Source organism: Embiotoca jacksoni, unplaced genomic scaffold (assembly GCF_022577435.1).
Source record: "Embiotoca jacksoni isolate LCO1_2020_lvr unplaced genomic scaffold, fEmbJac1.0.p SCAF_13, whole genome shotgun sequence".
Taxonomy (NCBI): Eukaryota; Metazoa; Chordata; class Actinopteri; family Embiotocidae; genus Embiotoca; species Embiotoca jacksoni.
The window spans coordinates 13,823,091-13,842,279 of NW_027185263.1; the positions used below are offsets into that span (position 1 = coordinate 13,823,091).

The 19,189-nt window shown below is 40.3% G+C and overlaps 1 protein-coding gene across 1 annotated transcript; it reads right to left on the bottom strand.

Moving 5' to 3' along the window:
* Positions 1-1,008: 1,008 nt before the first annotated feature.
* Positions 1,009-18,868, bottom strand: msna (moesin a). The gene is made up of 13 exons (XM_069146773.1): positions 18,559-18,868; positions 9,694-9,777; positions 9,356-9,451; positions 8,948-9,222; positions 8,779-8,862; positions 7,971-8,117; positions 7,783-7,879; positions 7,509-7,672; positions 6,701-6,831; positions 6,370-6,530; positions 6,144-6,236; positions 4,426-4,656; positions 1,009-3,543 (listed from the first exon to the last, which is right to left on the bottom strand). Exons 1-13 carry the CDS (start codon positions 18,568-18,570, stop codon positions 3,379-3,381), a joined length of 1,740 nt encoding a protein of 579 aa, XP_069002874.1. The 5' UTR covers positions 18,571-18,868; the 3' UTR covers positions 1,009-3,378.
* Between the last annotated feature and the right edge of the window lie 321 nt (positions 18,869-19,189).

Here is a 19,189-nt window from a genome sequence, read left to right on the forward strand (position 1 = left end):
AAATAATGACATTAAAAACCTCAGGGTATTCCAGAATTAAACAATTCTGACATAAGTAAGAATTTGGTGAAAGTGGGGACAAAAACTCTCTTCTAACAGGAAGAAACCTCGGACAGAACCAGACTTTGATGTCCGCGGCCATATGCCTCAATTGGTTTGGGTGAGGGAAGAGCGAAGAGAAAAAGAAAAGCATAAAGAGAAACTGCAGATCAGATACACACAGCTCCGGAACCAGAGATACCTGCAAGAAGGTGCATTGAGAGAGAGGACAGAGAGTTAAAAAAATACAAACTATGGGGGAGAGAGAAGAGACAAAGTTAATAACATGCAATAGTGTCCTATACTGTAAAAGTATGGAAAAATGATAAAAGATACTCAAGGGAGGTCCCCCAGAAGCCTAGGCCTATTGCTGCATAACTAAGGGACGGTTCAGGGTCATTCTGATGATAGTCCATTCTGGAAGTAACTAATAAATTGACTGGTTTTTCAGCATCACTCTGAGGCGTGATGTCCCAAATTTTGATCATAATTTGTGCAGGTGAAAGATGGCAGCCCCAGGGACGCTTTATGAGTGAGGTAAAGGACACATCCTGCGGTTCCTCGCAGTTGTACAGGAGGCCAACGCATTGCTATCCAGAGTGAATGTAAGGTTAGACGTTTGGTTTATGAGGTGTAATAACTTTGGTATGGAATTAGAAATATAAAATTACACAACAGCCGTGCCTTTTGTCACAAAGACATGTCTCAAGTTTGACGGCTGTGTTCCATCCAGCTTCATAGATACAGAAAGCTGGGTGTCATCTGCATAGCAATAGAAATGCAGTACTTCCTAATAACACTGCCGAAGCGAGGCAAGGGTAAGAAGAAAAGTCTTGGTCCGAGCACAGAAGCATGTGGAACTTCACGCCTAACTTTATGTGCGTTGAAGACGCGTCATTGATAAACTAAAATACGAGAAAAAGTTGTGTAAAAAAAAAAAAAAAAAAAGAGGAAGAGAGAAAAATAGAAAACATTTAAACTTGTTTTTATTGGTGAAAGAAGAATTTTAAGCAGAAAGATCTGGTGAATAAACTGGGCAAGGCACTGTCATTTTACAATATTAATTATGTTTCAGTCCTTTCTCTCTTGATACAAATTCAGAGTAGCATCTTTTAATAAATTTGTCACAAACAGCGACTTGAGTTCAAATTAGGCTGCCAATATGTCATACTTCAGGTAGAACACTGTGCAACATTATAAAAGTTACTGTCCAAGGCATGAAAAGGCATCCATAACAGCAACATGTTTAAGCATTTCTACATTTCATTGCATACACAAGACGTATTTGCATTCAATAAAAGACATGGAAAATAAAATAATCAGAAATATCTATCACTAAAATACATTTGCATTCAACTTGCAAAATAGTGTAAATAAATCTTTCAAATACTAATTTCTACAAATCTATGAACAAGCAAAACCCTCCGTATGTCTCAATGCCAAAATAAAATGTGGAACAATGGCACAAGGAAGTATTTTCTGTTCATTTTTATGCAAAAATATTTTTTGGCCTTATTCAAAAATGTCTGTTTATGGTTTAACCACCCATCATCATTATAATGCACTATGAACAGAGTGTCCTGTCGCGTCTGGTTTTTAATTGGTCCTATGACAGTCTCTGGGGTGTTGCTTGTTCCGTCAGCTTACTCTCACAGCAGGAAGCTGCTCAATTAGTTAAAATACTGTATTCAAAATGCTGTTCCTTCTGAACAAAAACTGTTCTTTGACAGGTATTTCTAGATTTCTACAATACAAAAATATCCTCACAGGTGTCTTTTTTACACCGTACAAAATTTTATCACATCTGAAAAATCCCAATTACAAAATACACAAATGTCATTAAATACATACAGAATATCAAAAAACGCATGCATTGGAAAAAGTGCCCATTTGGGACATTATGTTTTAACTCTTTTCTCAAACGTAAACTGTGATTTTCCAGTGCATGTCTAATGAAATCATTTTAGTTGTGATGCATTTTACTACTTTACTGTGGGAAGAAGTAGTATTCTGTAAAGAACTGATTAAACTACAACTTTCACCTTTACAGATGACCATATTGGCATTTGTTCACCAACAAAAGCCAACTTTACATGTGACAATTACAGTGTAATTCCTTATGCTGTAAATCAATGCAGAAATGTATTTTGATAATCAAACAACATCATCACTGATAAGCAAAATTAACATGAAAAGCAGGATAGAAATCTTAAAGGTACAGTAAAATCAATTATATATGTCCTCACCAGTTATCTAAATTGAATAGTGTGTTCATTGAAATCAAACGTGCAACTTTGAAAAATGTGACAACTGACATTTTCTACAGGTTTGGATCAAATTAATTAAGATTAATAAACTTAGCATGTAAAATTTCAACCCTACTTCTTCGGTGGTATATGGAGGGTAAAAAGGGTCCTTTACTGGCACTTGATGTGCATCAGATGCTTCGTAACACAGATGCAACCTTCTCCTTTCACGCATGAGCATGAGACAAAGGCAATTTGTGGCTAATACATTACAATCTACAGATTAGAAATTTTTCTCTCCAAGTTTTAAAGGACATTTGTTTGCTTGAGTTTTAACAGCAACTTTTACTGTGAAGCCTTGAAGCTGCAACCTGGCTTAAAGAAAAATGCAAAAACAGACAAAAACTTCTAAATGAAAATGATCTTTAATATCACATTGTGAGTGGGGTGTGAATACTGCATGATTTGTAACAGTTGGCAGATTTTGAATACAGTCAAATGAAAAGTAAATGAACTGTAAATTTGCAAAAGAAATAATACTGTTCTCATGATGCTCCATGCTGACACTTCAGATATGTATTTGCTTACGTGGAACACGGTGCAATTGGGTTTAAAACTACAGGAATGCATCATGGGAGAAATAGCCTTGTCTGAAAAATCCAGGTTGCTGTGAAGAACCGTTGCGCGTGTACAGCAGGAATGTGTCTATGGCATTTTTTTTAAACTGCTAAGGCTTTTATTCTGAAATCATGACACAAAAATGTTAAAGAATTACATAAGAAATTAAAAATGCTTTTTCAATGTGTCATGAAATAAGTCATGAGCCCATCACTAATATGCTACATAAACCCCTTGAGAGGAATGTACTAATAAAATACAGTATGTCCCTTTTCAACCAGTGACTTGCCTAAATTCAAAGTTAGGAATGATAACAAATGGAATTTTCCAGATCCATATTTGTACTTGAGCAGCCGCGTCATGTCGTGGATCTGATTTGTTTGGGTATAGAGAAAACAGCTTGAGTGAGGCAGGACTGCAGTCCAGGCAGAAATGGCCGAACCGGGTGGGCTTGTAGCATCACCGAACGCACACATCACATGCATTCAAACTCGTCGATGCGCTGTTTGGTGTTTCCTGACCGGATCTGTCTGAGGGTCTTGTACTTGTCTCGTCCTGCTTTCATGTTCTCCGCGTGGATCATGTCGTTCACTGTTTTCTTGGTCTCGTCCCGAGCGTTGGCCAGCTCCGAGCTTAAAGCCTGCAAATACAGTCATCGCAGCATCAGCACCATGTTACAATTTACAGATGAGACTTTGTCTTATCGCTGAGTGTGCATAATGTTATAAACATCTTTGTGTTTCACAGCTGTTTCTGTACCAACCACTGAGACAGTTTTACCTGCCTGTAAATTTAAAACATTTCTTCTCTAAGTCATCTGCCTCACCTTCCTAACTTCTTTTGTCATTAAGATAAAGCTTATGCATACGTTCAAAAAGGAAGATATTTCACCTTGCGCTATGGTTTAATTCCACCTCGATGAACTAATCCTGCTGTGTTGTTTTATCCATCACTTGCGCTTGTCCAATGATTTTTTTTTTTTTTGCGCGTGTTTTTCAGACCAATCAGTCTCTGGTCCCTGTTCTTTAAATAACCTAGTAATTCTGCCATTCTGCCTTTCAGACCTTCTAATACGCAACCCTTCTCCTCCCCATATCCACCTCTTCCAGTCACCACCAGTTTCTAGTCTCCGGTGGTCCTGACCTATCACCCCTGCACTTCACCCGAGTCATCACTCCTGTACTTCACGCAGCCTCACCGCTGAGCCAAAAATTTCTTGAAACAATCCGTCTCATATCAATAAACCCTGTTATTCCCTAACAAATAATTTCTCCTGATTTAAATTGCTTTACGAAGGTTTTAAATTCAAATAGGAGATGAAGACTTTTGCCTGGATTCATCGTATTGGTCTACTTTATAACAAGTTTGTTAGTGTGTTCATGTTACTTGGATTGGACTGAGAGCCACATTCTTTCTTTTTCGTTGATTAAATGGTATTTCAAACACACATATGTGTCTAACGTTAGCCCTCTGATTCAATGCTTTACTGACTGATCTTCATGAAATACGAGCGAGGACTTACGAGTAGATGTTTCTGCAAGCGTTCGTTCTTCTCAGCCTCGGTCATGCGCTCCTCCTCGCTGCGGTCCTTGTACGTGACGGCAGACGTGAACTCGGCGCTGGCCTCGGCGCTGCTCTCGTCGTTCTCGTCGTGCTCGTTCTCGGCGTTGAGGGGCTCCTGAATGTGGGCTGACATCACTTTGTTCTTCAGCTCTTCTTTGGTCTTCTCCAGGTCCTCCTGCACCGTGGTAGCCTGAAGGAACATGGAATGATGGTGAGGCGATTGTGCGATACACCGACACGGCTCACTACCACACCTTTGCAAAGATGATGGGACTGTAACGTCTGAGAAGTGACCCTAATTTAATGTCCAATAAAACTGACAACGGTTGGTTTTCGTTTTATTTTTTCCTCTTAATTCTCTGTCCCAAAAAGGCAGAAGTATGGAAGGGCACAGACTGCACAGACAAACTGTGGCTACCAGAATCAAAGCCGAAAAATGTACAGAAAGTAAGAGAACAACTGACGTCCATACAGACTGATTGATGTATTTTCCTCTTAGCTGTATCCATGGTTTTTCTGCCTTTATTTTCTCTCCTTCTATATTTCTTGGATGCTTTTAATAAAAGAAATATACTCAGCAAATACAATAGATATCAGAGTGCTTGTTCTACGAGCTGCTAGAAAGAGCCAGTTTTGAGTACGACTGGTGTGTCAACTGAATGTTTGCCAGAAAAGCTCAACATGGAAACCACCAATTAGCACAGCAGTCGTTTATAAACCACAACAATGCAATGGCTCAAAAGAGTTACACAGGATTTCCTTTACATGCAGATAGCTGTCAGTGCCACATAGCCTGAGTCATAGTGCAAACAATGAAGGGTCAGCTGGACTTTTTTTTCTTTTTTCTTTTACCAAATAAAGACATGAGGCAAGTTAGATTGCTTTCACCCTTCCCCCAAGGCCACACAACAAAAAGACCCAGGAATGCTTGTCCCGAATGTGACACAAAGGAGGAGCTACATGCTCAGCAGAATATCAGAACTGTGATGATGTTTAATGATGAACCCATTTTTGTGAGTTCGCATTAAAACTTATTCTGAATGTCACATTCACTCATCACTTTAACTCTTATTTATGCTTAGGGTTTTAATTAAAGATTATTTATCAAGTCTTGTCTGTATCGATCAATCATAATATTTTATTAATTAACTTTCTGGTCAAAAAAAATGGCAGAAAATGGTAAAAATGGCAATTTCAATGTCCTAAAACTCCAAATTAACAATTTGCTCATAAATAATACAGACAATCTACTCAACTAAGTAAGTTCACCTTAAGACTTAAAATATTACATTTTCAGTTTTCACAGATACAAAATAATTAGTGCAGCAACAGAGAGATTTGTGTTCATCTTGAGATTCATGGCAATACCTAAAACACAAGTTTTAACCTGAGAGGAGTAAGCTGGCTGTCTGCCTCATTCCTCACCACACGATGGCTGTAAAGCACAAGTTTCAGTTTTGCCTACTGAATGAGGAGGAAGAGGAGAGTGAGCTCTGTGTGTAAATACCCTCTCAAACCTTTTCTTATACAAACAGCCTTTTCAGAGTGATCTGCTCATGAATGATCCACATTTTTAGAGTTACGAAGCAGGATTTTTTTTCATGTCATCTGTTCTAAAGAAAGGCACGCTGTAGAAGACACAAGACTATAATATTATGATTAGAAGTAAGACATCACCTTCTGTTGCCACTGCACCGCCTCATCTTCCTTCTTCTTCTTGGCGTCCTCCAGCAGGGAAATCTTTGAAGTCAGATCTGCCAATTCTGTGGCCTAAAAAAACAACATTTTCTTCTTCATATTTATAATTGAAGCATCAAACACATATTTTTGAGCCATCAGAGTTGTACATCTTGTTTAAGTTTCACTTTCTGTGATTAGACAAATAGTTAGTTTGATAACTGACCAGGTGTTCTTGGTTCTTCATCTGGTTCTCGGACTGCTGCAGCAGAGCGTCCTTGGCATCCTCAGCGCTCCTCAGGTCCGTCTCCAGGCGCTCAGCCTCCTCCTGAGCTCGCTTCCTCTCCTGCTCCAACTCCAGAGCCTTGTGTGTTTGCTCCTCCAGCTCTGTGCACACACACATTCACACACACACACACACACACACACACACACACACACACACACACACACACACACAGAAGAACTAAAGGTGAGCGTCATGAGAGGACAAACATTGTCACCCTTCATTACTGCTACACCATAAGGTTTTTGTTGAAGTCTGACGGGTTCCTTACCTTGTTGGGCCTTTTTCGTCTGCTCCTCAATCTGCTTTAACTTCTCCATTAATTCCTCCTTTTCCTTTTCAATCTTTTCCTTCTCCTTTTCTGCAACTTCTCTTTTCCTCTTTTCATTCTCCAGCAGAGCTCTGATGGAAAAACAATCAACAAAGAGATGAAGGACGTTTGGATTATTCAGTAATCACAAAGATCTTTCAAAAGTAGAGCCGATTACTACTTTTTTACACGGGGTATTAAAAGATAAAAGAAGTTCAGATCAAAAAGTTCCGAGACTGTTCCTGATGCATGTGAAGGCAGTTCAGCACAGTAATGCGCATGGAGCAGGGGGAGGCAATAACTTTTGCGATTAAGTTTTCCAAGTTACATTACTTAAATCAGCGCCTGAGTTGCATGTGTTTTTTTGTGAGCAGGTGTCTGAGGGAAAACACTCAGTTAAAATAACCTGAACTGTGGCACAATGAAGATTGGGTTCTCCAACACAACAGTGCACCTGCTGACAGCGTGTTGTCGTGTTAGAAAAAAAGTGCAAATTTCCCACCCGAACAATACAATAATTGGTCGGCTCCACACTATTCGCTGGATTTGGCTCCCCTCGCTAAGACTTCTTTCTGTTCCCCAACATGAGGTTCAAGCTGAAGAGTCACTGTTTTGACACTGTGCAGGAGATGCTGGAAGTGCTTACAAAACACGGCCATCCAGGACTGGAGGTGGTTATTACATATTTGGCCAGAAGTAGTGGGCTAGTTCTGTGATCGAACCAATATGTGTACCCTTTTCTGACAGCAGCTTGTGAATCTTACTGTACCTCTCCATCTTTTTGTGATTCTTCTCCTCCCTCGCCTGCGCCTTCATCTGCTGCACTTCGATGGTGTCGGGTTTGCGGCGGCGCATGTACAGCTCATGGTTGCCCATGCACAGAGCCAGAATCCTCTTGTTGATCCGCAGCCTTGGAGCGTAGAACACAAAGTCCTACAGTGGCAACATTAGAAAACTTTACCAGAAGTCCTACATAGACCTGTAACAACAGAGCTTATCTCAAATGTAACAAACTGGCTGTCTATTATTAAGAGTTGACATACAGGTGCTTTCTTGTCAATCGGTTTAATGACAAATTTCTTGTCATTGAAGGAGATGTTCCTGATTTCACTCCAAGGAAATCCAATTTTGGGTGTCATCCTGTTGAAGGAACAAAAATTCAGCTGCATTTCATTGCACAGCACTTTACAATACTGCACAGTATACACTACACTGCAGCGGAATCGCTTACTTGTCATTCTGTTCGTAAATGTTGAGACCCAAAGCGTCCACTCCCAACCACAGCTCTGTTCCTTTCTTGTTCTTGATGTTGAAGTAGTTGACTCCATACATCTCCAGGTCTTGAGCAATTTTCAGATACTCCATCATGGAGTCCTCTCTGCAGACAGATAAAAGGTCACTTTAAGTTCATGCTTTTGCAAGTTCAGAGTGAGCACAGAACAAATCAGATGACACAGAGTTCTAGCTGGCATGGTTTAGGAATGTGTAAAATATGTGTGCTTAGTGAAATCCCTAAAAGATCACTAGGTGCAATTGTGGTGAAATAATCCATCAAATATACACTTTTCAGGGAGTATTTTGGGCTAGGATTGTTATTTGTTTAAATGTTGTGTTTAATAAAAGGCAAGAAACTACAGTTGATTGTTTTTATGTTCAGATTCATGAAACTGCTGCATTAAAGCTATAAACAATAGCGTTCCCTTTCTGTTGTCCAAAGTGGATGTGCCCTTGTCACACTGAGTTCTGCCTGCCCGCTGAGAACTGCATGCACCTCGCAGCTACAAGGAAAACTACCAGACATAAATGAATTAGGCCTAATGTTTAAGAATTTAAGATTTCTTTGAGTTTTCTTCTGTATCAGGTGAATGAATTCACTAAACATTTATACATAAAAAAAAAAAAAAAAAAAAAAAAAAAAAACATGAGCGAATTGTTCAGTGTGAAAGATCCACTTGAAATAACCTTTACTTAAAGAGCAAGGGGGAAAACATTCCCTTTTTCATCTGTTTGTGTAAGTGAACATTTGTGTCAGCAGTTACCTAATCATGCCCTTGTGTTCTTCGTGCCACACTTGAATCCTCTCCTCCCACTGGTCCTTGTTGAGTTTGTGTTGATCCAGAACTCTGAGAACATGAGACGTCAGAGGGTCAAAAGTCATTTAGGGTGACGTGTCACACGTTAACTGACTGATGATAAATTCTGTGTTACCTCTGAGGGAGCAGGTGTTCACCATTCAGATAGCCTGGTGTGTGCACTTCCTTGTTGTAGTCAGTATACTTGGCCTGCACCGCGTAGGAGGCCAGGAGGACAGCTGTCTCTGGAGGGCAGTAGATGTCATCATTTAAGATTCCCTCCTTCACCTGCAGGAAGAAGAGGCGCTGCGTGGCATCCTGGATTAACTCCTCTGAAACATCCTCAGGGAAGAATTTGGCACGGAATTTAAACAGCAGCGGGCTTTCCTTCCTCACATCCTGGGCTGTCACCTAAAATAAAAGGTGACACGGGGTCAGTAAGGGGAGGTTATACTTCTGTGAACAGACCAGTGTTCAACAGAGTAATTTGTTCTTTACAAAGAAGGTGTTGGAAAGCTGGAAGGCAACATAGAGAAGAGATTACCTTCTTATTGAGCTTCAGCCAGGTAGAGAAACCCTTTGTATCCTGGTACTGAAGTCCAAAGTACCAAACCTCTCGCAGTCCAATGGTCTTCACAACCTTAAATCATAGAGATCTATTATTGACATGCCTCCTCACTTCTGCTCTATAACACATCTATGGACAGAGAATTACAGGCAAAGGTGAAATTTAACATGTCACTTTATCTTATTTGTTTTGGAGCTGCAACAATTAGTCGATCAATCGACGGCTTCATTGACAAAAGAATAACTGCTGTCTCTTCTGATAATCAGTCTGCTGTTTTGAGCTTCACCAATGTGAGGATGAGCTGCTTCTCATACCTGGTCAAAGAGCTGCTTTCCTGTTGTATTGGGCTGAATGGCGAACTCCAGTTCAGCATCCATTGTGGTGACTCTTACACTAATCTGAGGAGCAAAGAAAATTAAAAAAGAATAATTATCTAAATCAACATTTCAGCATTTTAAATTATATATATATATATATATATATATATATAATATAAAGTATGTGATTATACTGAAATTATTATTCCATCTCTCGGCAAAAAACAAGAAATTGGCTTGATTAGAAGACTACCAACAACATAACAACTATTTTGTTAAAAAATAAAGTAATAAATGAATCAAAGAAAGAAGCAAAGAAACAAACAAACAAACAAACAAAACAGATTCATATTCACTTCTTTGAGGAGTGAAAAAATTATTGTATCAATGTAAAAATTCTGTGTTCGGTGGGATTTTCAGGATCCAGCCCTTTTTAGGTTAGGTTAGGTTAGGTAGTTACTTTATTAATCCCCGAGGGGAATTTTTTTCGCGACAGCAGCATACAGGAAGCAATAAGATAATAAGATAATAATAGAAAAGCAATAAAATAGCAGTAAAATAGCAGTAAAAAATATTAAATATAAAATATCAAATGCACAGTATATACAGTACAGTATATATCTATATATATTATATACAAACAAATGATCTACCCCCACACATAATACCAAAATGCCATCGAAAGCTTTAACTTATATTTAAATGTCATTATATGGAAATCACTTGATGCCTACACTGGAAAAAGCAACAACATCCTTTTTACTTAAAGTATGTGTAGAATTTGAAAACATGTTACAATTATGTGTAAATGTATGTGCACTGTCACATCAGCTGATTTTAGTGCTGGGAAGGTTTGTACAAATTTGGCTGAGCACAAGCAGCAAAGGTGCACCAACAACCCGCAATGGGCACCCTCAGCAGACCACGTGTGTTCCAGAACAAGGTAACGCCACAGTCCAATCGGGCCTGCTATAAACAATCAGCTGACCACACCATTGTTACATTTATTTGTTTACTACATTCTGACACCACGAGAATCCACAAAAGTCCAAGTTTCATGTTCCAGCACTGTGTATGAAAAATTTGACAATCTGGCTCTGTCTCAGTATAGAACTTATCTACAGGAAGTAAACCACATCCTCTGGTGGCTGGGCCTTGTGAGGCATGGCTGCTAAACACTCAGCTCTCATGAGTCGTCTACATCCTGTCATATATCAAGCAACCTGTCAGCTGCTGAATTATGTGCCACAGCAGAATTTCACAAGAACAGCGTGTGAAGGCAGAAAAGTAGGTTGATTTCCTCTTCAGGTGACACACTTTGTTACGGCTAGTTATGGCTTCTGATTGAATGTTTGTGTATTGCAAAACCCCTACGTCACAAGTTAAATACATTTATTTAACCTTTAAGACCCCCTTAAAGAGAGAGAAAAAACATTTTGTACTAAGTAAACTGATCATTCAGGATTCTCTCATTTTCTCTTTCCTCTTAGAGATGACAAAAACAGCAGTATGCATGTCTGTTGGGAAATAACTGTGCAGGCAGAGGCCCACGCCTGCCCTGAACAACAATGGTATGCATTATTTCCCATTTGCAGGGGCTGATTAGAGTTGCGTTCTTTCCCATCCATGTCAGCAGGACCCCATTTACCGCTCAGCACACTTGCTCCTCTGTCACTTCCTGTCATCTCTAGCAGTTTAAGAGTCGGAGTGTAACCTTCACTCAGGGCCTACGCTGAACACCAACATGACTGTCCAGACGAGAGCCATTAGGACAAAGCCACCTTTAAACTGGCAGTAATGAACACTTTTTTGTATTTGTGCAAATGAGAGTTCTGATCATGGACATCCTACTGGTGTTTAAGCAGTTTCACTTCCTGAGTGAGACCGGTTAATCTTGCATAAAAAAGGAACTACGCTCACACATTTTCTGCCTGGTTAGGGCGTGTCTCTCATGGCCAGAATTCAAAAACACTTAGCACACTATTATTAGCACATGCTCAAAAAAAAACCCTCTCTGGCCCACGTGTCATGTTTCCATGACTTCTCGGAAACTGCTTTTAACCATACTCCTGAAACTTTGAACAAGCTTTACATTTAGAAGCGAATATATAAGACCTATTTAGTGATACTGTTGTATTTTATAATTATTGGTTTGTTGACTGACCTCTATTATGTGAGGCTTTCTTCAAGAATCCTGTGCTTCACTGACTGCCTGAAATTTCGTGCTACTTCCAAAATTTTCATTTGCTTTATCCCTACTCATATAGCTGTGTCCTACCGACACATCATAAAGGCCTCGTCACCTCTGAGCATGACTGACCTTTTGACTTCTCCGACTAACTCATGAACTTATAATACACTATTGGCCATAATGAAAAGCTCCTCTAACATTTCTGCTAACAGTCAGTCAGTTACACTGATGCTGCAGAGCAACAACACTATGAGTCTATGGCCATGCAAGTGGCTTCTTGAGGCTGTACTCTTGAGTTAAATGCGAGTTGGTCTGATTCAGTGGATGTCAAATATTTACCAGATTGATACATGGATGCAACGAAACAATTGTCCAGCACTGGCACAGCATGGTGGAGACAGACCTGGCTATGCAAGACTAAATGCTAGCATGCTCAGAATGGCACAGCTAATATGCCGATGTTTAGCAGGTGTAACATTTACCACTACGAGCATAGTGTTAACATGATAACATTTTCTAATTTGCACCAAACACAAATATAGTTGAGCCTAAATGTCATTTGAATGTCTGTACTAAATTTCAAGGCAGTCCATCCAATAACTGTTAATAAATGGCTGAAAACCCACAAATGGTCACAGTGGTTTCAGCTCAATAACAATCTTGTGCCTGTGGAAATACAAAAAAAGGCCATTAAAAAGCAAATGCAATGATGAGTAGTTAACCCGAAGGAGAACTGTGGGAAATAACCTAAAGGAAAACTACTGAAACCTAAAAAAAAAAAAAAAAAAGTGTGATTTAAAGATGCTGAGCAGCCTATAGCTGACAAAGTGATGCAAGCACAGTCTTTTTCTACCCCGAGATCTGCTTTGATCAAGCCTTCACTGAATATTTAAAAAAAAAAAAGATTCACCAAACATTTTACAGACACCACTTGATACGGAGAAATTACATTCACAGGAAGCACTTGATTTCCGAGCATTCAGTCACCCCCCTCACATTCCCACAGCGGCGGTATCTCGGTGTGCTGTTCACCACCACAATCCTTCCAACCCAAGCCAAGATAACAAAGAAGATATCGCTAAGGGCTTTCAGGAGCGAGAAGGAACCAAGCTGGCGACTAACTGCAGCAAAATGCGCGTGACTGACAGTTCAGGGTGACGGAGGAGCGGGACGGTCTCCACCACAGTGTGCCTTCCGCCTGGTTTATTTTATGAGCCAAACGCCGCTGAAACAAAGTAACCGCACGTATGACGGTTGATGTATCTGAGTCATACCATCCATAACAGTATCACAAGGTCAGCGAATAAAGTCAACAATGAATCCTCTTGGTAACCACAGTAACTGTACTGCTGCAGAGGCAACAAAGCTATGGTCGTCTATTTTTCACAATTCACGTTCAACCCAGTCAGGTGGAAAAGCTGTATTGAAATTTTTAAAAAAAAACAGGGCGTTAACAGTTGAAATAATGTGAGACCTATCATGTGTGACGTGCACTTGAAGCCGATAATGAAAGGGGAAATCATGTGAAAAGATGTGTGAGCAAGACAATATACATGCAAAAAACAGTTCAGTCCCTAATAAGTTAAGTTATTGTACTCTGGGTTTGCTCTTTGCAGTCACATTTAGTCCCCCAGCTGTCAGCCAGAACACCCTCGGATGCAACTTATAATGTTCAGTGTTTTTGGGACTCAAAGATTGGAGTTCAACATTTCACCATCCCTTCTATCCTGCTTAGTCTGCTGTTAAGTGAAAATGTGTTTTAAGTTTACAATGAAGAAATGGTACAGCTCAAAGTTCAAACTGGGGGACAGGAAGAGGGAGGTTGAGGAAGAGGTTTCTTTCGATGCCGCACGCACGCACACACACACACACACACACACACACACACACACACACACACACACACACACACACAGGGGAGATGGGTTCTTGTAGAGTTGTTTCCCACGACCACTGTTTCTTCCACTTTTAAAATGTCTTATAATGATATAGAGTTTCATAGTTTGCAGTAAAAACAGCCTCTGTATTGGAGCTGGCTTGATCGTCTTTGGATCCTGCTGTCTGACACTGTCACCTGGCTCCGTCAGCCTTTTGCTGTCAGCTACAATCTTTACTGTGATTATGATCTGCAAACTCTGAAGGTTGGACAAATCTGCGAGCGGGGGTGACTGAGAGACATTGAAGTCATGCGTTTGTTTTAAAATGTAGTTCCAACAAAGCTGGATGACGCAACACGAACAATACTGGATTTTTCCTGTTATTTGCATCTTGGTAAGTTTCGGCGCAATACACGTGTCATACGGTAGTCAATGCCTATTGGTTAAAGGTTGCTCCAAAGTTAACCCGAAGTCTACGCCCATTAGGATGCAATGGCTGGAAACAATCCCCGATGGGACAAGGCCAGACCCATATTAACTCAGTAAATGTGGGTCTAGTAATACCAGGCTACTGTAACTTCTCACCCGCTTACAAACCAACATTATGTAAGCCTCCCTACTTATTGATCACAGACTGTTTGATCCCTACTGGCTTTGTCCACCAAGTCCGCTCTGGGTTCAAAGCCATATTCATGTCGACAGAAAAGAAAAATGATAGAGCAGCAACATGGAGCCATTAACACTTGTCTAACTATGTTCTCAAATATATATATCCCCAATACAGCTTTTCATATAATGCCTAATTGTATGTTTCCAGCATAGTTGGCAAAATTCCTGCAGCCACATTGATATAATGGGTATTCAGCCCTACAGTGCAGCACCTCCCCGCTTTGCTTGTGTGGTGTAACGATTTGTACTCCTTCAGGTGGATCCAAGCAGCCTCCCAAATTATAGCAGGCCAGTCAGGTAGTTAAAAACCGTTACTAACTGAGGCAGGAGCAGATCGAAGTGATATGTGGGGAACGACTCTGTCATCAGCAGATTGAGACTAGAAACAACTCATAACACACGACTTCGACTGATACAAACCACGAACTCCTCTGTTCGCAGTGTGCAGTAATTAGCTTAACCACATCTTATTGTTGTACAAGACACTAAATTATGAGGAATGCCAAATAACAATCTAAATAAATGATTTACTTCTTCTGTCATCACAACATCTGTTACAATACTGCAGAATCTACAGTGGTAGATCAAATGCTAGGTTCACATTATGAGATTATTTCAACTAAAATAAACCAGACCATTGTTTTGACTCCAACGGCAGCAATAGAAATACAACTAAGATAAAGTCAATGACACAATACTCACATTCAGATCTTTGATTTTCTCCAAACTTTAAAACACAAAACCTTAAACTATGAGCTATGGGTGTAAAACGAACAGAAGTTTTGATTGCAGTTTGCCTACCACGACCACCTCTGCACACTGTTAATCTGCTCTGCTATGTGCACTACATACCCATTTAATCCCCTGCTTGCATACCTCCAGGTCTTTCCACGTACCATGTCTCCATAGACACACTCGTTTTAAACTTTGGTCCTCTTCATAAGAATACTACATGATTTCTAGATGTTTGGGCTAACATGGTAAGTTTTGCTTGAGTTTTGTGTAATACTAATTGTCCGTTTCTGTGTTTGTGAAAGAAAAATGGTTTTGGGACTTAATATAGCAAATTTATTCAAAAGTAGCTGTTTGTCTGCTGTGCCAACACTGACAAGGTTCTATTGTTCAGACAGCAAGCAGAAAAGTCAGAAAAACAAACTGTTGTTGTGGTGAACTGTAAAAAAACAAAACTTCTTTTTATTGTTTAGGATTTCAGCCTATTGGTTAGGATTGGTTTTAATAAAATCATTTATCTGTCAGTTTAGTTCTTTAGAAAAGTATTTAAAATGTAATTTTGAGTGAACTGGTGGTACTTCCTCAATAAAACAGCATCAAGTTAACACTTTAAATGAAATAATAGTTATTATACAGCTGTATCAGGATGTAAAATAAAATTAAAGACTGATAAACACAGGCACACAGCAAACCCTGTACTTGTTGCGCTGCTCTAATGCAATCTAAAGTGGGGCACGGCATCTGAGGACCACGCTGGGGGAAGCAGGGAGGAGAACAGACAGACTGTGATGTGAAAGTCCATATAAGGCTGCAGGCGAGGAAATTACCAGAAAGGAACTGATGTAAGTGCAGAAACCTTGAGTCACAACATGACTTCCTTGGGAAGCTGCAGCACTGCCAGGAGGAGTCCAGCAAAGGCTGAGCTCCACAATAATTATTGCTCTTAGTAAAACATTAAGCTTTTTAAAAATAAAAATGTAACTTAAACTCTGGATAAATAAATAATGTTTTAAAAAAAAAAAACTAGAACACCAAAACAGTTCATGGAAAACAAAAAAAATGTAAACCATGAATCTTGTACTCTCTGAGCCAGCTCATTGGAGATGTGACTACATGTCAGGAACTTTAATAGAGTGGTGAATCAGTGAGATTAGCTTCCCTTTTTTCATAGGCAGTGTCTGCTGCACCTCCATATGGCGCCGCAAGCTTAATGGAAACAGAGAAGTGAGTGTTGCAACACCAGGTCTGAGTTTGAACCATTTCATCAGGGAAATATCACCTTTTGCCAGGTTCATAAAAGTCTGATGTGTATAAGCTTTTCAAAAGGGACAGAATAACTTCTCTTGTAGCTCCCTCGTTTATAGTTTTGGTACTGGCAGCACATCACAGGTTGAATATCAGATCCAACAACGGGGGGGGGGGGGGGGGGAGGGGGGGGGGGGAGATATCATATCGCTCATAATTTTATTGGTATAATTTTCAATATAATGAAATCATAATAATGGCATGCCTCTGACCGGTTGACGTGGCAAACATTCTAGTGAAGCAGCTTAATGTTATGACATGCATTATGTGCATAACTTAAATGCACCAATGACAAGCATGGCTGAAAGGGGATATATTTGTATTCAGAATCTTAATCTCACTGAGTTGTTGTTGTTTACAAACTACAGGGCATCCTTTCTATGACACTGATCAGGAATGTCTTACTGCTCAAATGTATTTTAAACAGCTTTATATTTGTCTTGTGCTAAAAAAAAGTGCATGAGTAAATGTGACAAGTTATTGCTAATAAACAGTTCGTTTTAGGACATACAGTAACAACTGTAAAGTGTACTTCAAAATGCTAATAAGGTTAGAGGAATTCCTTTTAGGAAGGAGAGGGCAGTGACGGCTATTTACGTAAGTTTTAAATGCCAGGCTGCATAACTGTGTTTTTTTTCTGGCAGACAGCTGGAAAAATTATCGAGGAAGTGCCAGCCGAAACAATACTACAGGAAGAGAGCAAGTACAAGACTTAGAGCCATTTGCATTGTATTTCTGTTTCAGATTTAGAAATGTTCCAATCAGGTTTCATGACATGTAAAGTTGCAGTGCTACGTGTATATAATATTATACTTATACATTTACATTACACAGTATATTGGCCAAGTTACAATTATATTTAGCAGTACTGTCTGCTGGCCAAAATATTATAATAATAATAAATCAGAACAACTCAAATACACATAATCTGAAGTCATTCCATGAAAAGAAAATTTGCGTAACAGTGATTTAATGAATCACAGTGTCTGCACGGTGACATCTAAATGTCTTTGTGTGCAGTTCACCTTTTTTATTTTAGTAGCATTATGGTCCTTTTATTGTCAGTGTTTCTGAGAACAAACTGTGGATAAGAATGATTGCACACAAATGAATTTTTTTTTTTATCTTAATTTAAAAAAGAGCGGTTCAAAACCAAATAATTCAACGCGCGCCTTCGTCAGGAAATAAAAGAGATGGGTCTGAAACCCTTTCCGACTCCGTCTGCCACCGATGAAGGCATGAGCAGACATATTGGGCTGCGCCTTTTATTCTGCTGTTTGAGTTGGTCTTTGTTTGGTGCCCCCTTCTTTGTGCACAGGCTTCCACCGGCACCAGCACAAATCTGTTCAGCTCTGGACGCTTCTTCCAAAAATCACAGCTCAGAGCAAAAAAAAAAAAAAAAATAAATAAAAATGTGGCCTCTGGTTCTTATCTTTGAATTATGGCATAATAGATGCCGAGGGCCTCCTCTTGAGTCTCTCCTCCTCACTGCTAAGTTTCCCCCCTGTATTTGCTGCAGATTTGGGCAGCACAGCTGGCCTGACTGACAGTTCAAATCCCTCCCTTGTTGGAGCTGGCTGAAAAAAAGCAGGCCTCGGTAGGACTAGCTCGCTCTTGCTACTGCAGGGCCACATTTCCGCTGCAAAGCGAGTACGAACAAAAAAAAAAAGAAAGTTTGATTTCGGGCTCTTCGGCTGCAGAGAGATGTTTGTAGTAAAGTGATCATCGACAGCTACAAGCCCCCCCGGGGCCCGGACGAAGGGTTTGATTAAAGGCGCTCATTATTATTATTTTTTTTTTACTGAACAACCCTGGCGGGAGCGCGCACGCGCACACACTTAACGGAAAGTACCACCGTGGTCCTCGCGCGAGTTAAACGGATGTAATCGATTTTATTTATTTATTTATTTTAAAACATCATAATTTGTAGCGGCGACGCGTTAAAAGTTACTTTCGGAGTGTTACCGAGAAACAAGAGTGAAACACGCAAAGTCCCGATACGCGTTTGAAGGAGATAAAGGAGAGAGACAAAGAAAAGAAGGAGGTTAGGTTTTTACATCCAAACGTTAACGTAGTTTCCATTCTTACCGTTTTGGGCATCTTTCCTTTCGTTTACGTCCGACTCAGCTTTTATATAAAGTTATTAAATAAGACGAGCAGTCAGCGGAAAACTTTTTCCCATCAGAACAACGGCAGACGCCTTCCTGTGTCGAGGAAACGAAACGTTACTTTATTGTCTGAATACGGAGAGCTGACTTCAACCCTGCGCTCCCGCGAGTCTGGGGTTTTTTTTTTTTTCTTTCTTTGTTTCGCCTTAAAGTAAAAAAAAAAAAAAAAAATGGACCGGAGCTTGATTTCCTGCTAACGGTACCCCTGACTGCAAAACCACACCCAGGCCGATGACAGGACAGCAGCCAGCCCCAGTGAAAGAGAGGACTCAGGCCAGCAGCGGCAGACTCCGCCCGCAGCCAAGCCGCATCATCAATGGCTGCTGCTGCTGCTGCTCGCCTCGCCTCCCTCAGCAGCAACAGCGCTGTCTCTCTGTCTCTCTCTCTGTCTCTCTGTCTCTCTCCCAGACACCAGGAGACAACAGCTCGTCTGGCCGGATCCTGCTCGTGTGTGAGGACGCTTTTGACGTGTTAGGAGGATGCAGAAATGTGGGAAGAGGAGCCCCTGAGCGGGCCGCAGCACATCGACAGCTGTTTAAAGCCTCTCCGTG

Bases quoted from the DNA above. Each gene is read 5' to 3' on its own strand.
- msna (XM_069146773.1), bottom strand. The intron at 9,223-9,355 runs GTAATCTCTTCT...CTTTTATTTTAG, and splicing joins GGCTGAAGCTCAATAAGAAG to GTGACAGCCCAGGATGTGAG. The intron at 8,863-8,947 runs GTAACACAGAAT...TCATGTTCTCAG, and splicing joins GAACACCTGCTCCCTCAGAG to AGTTCTGGATCAACACAAAC.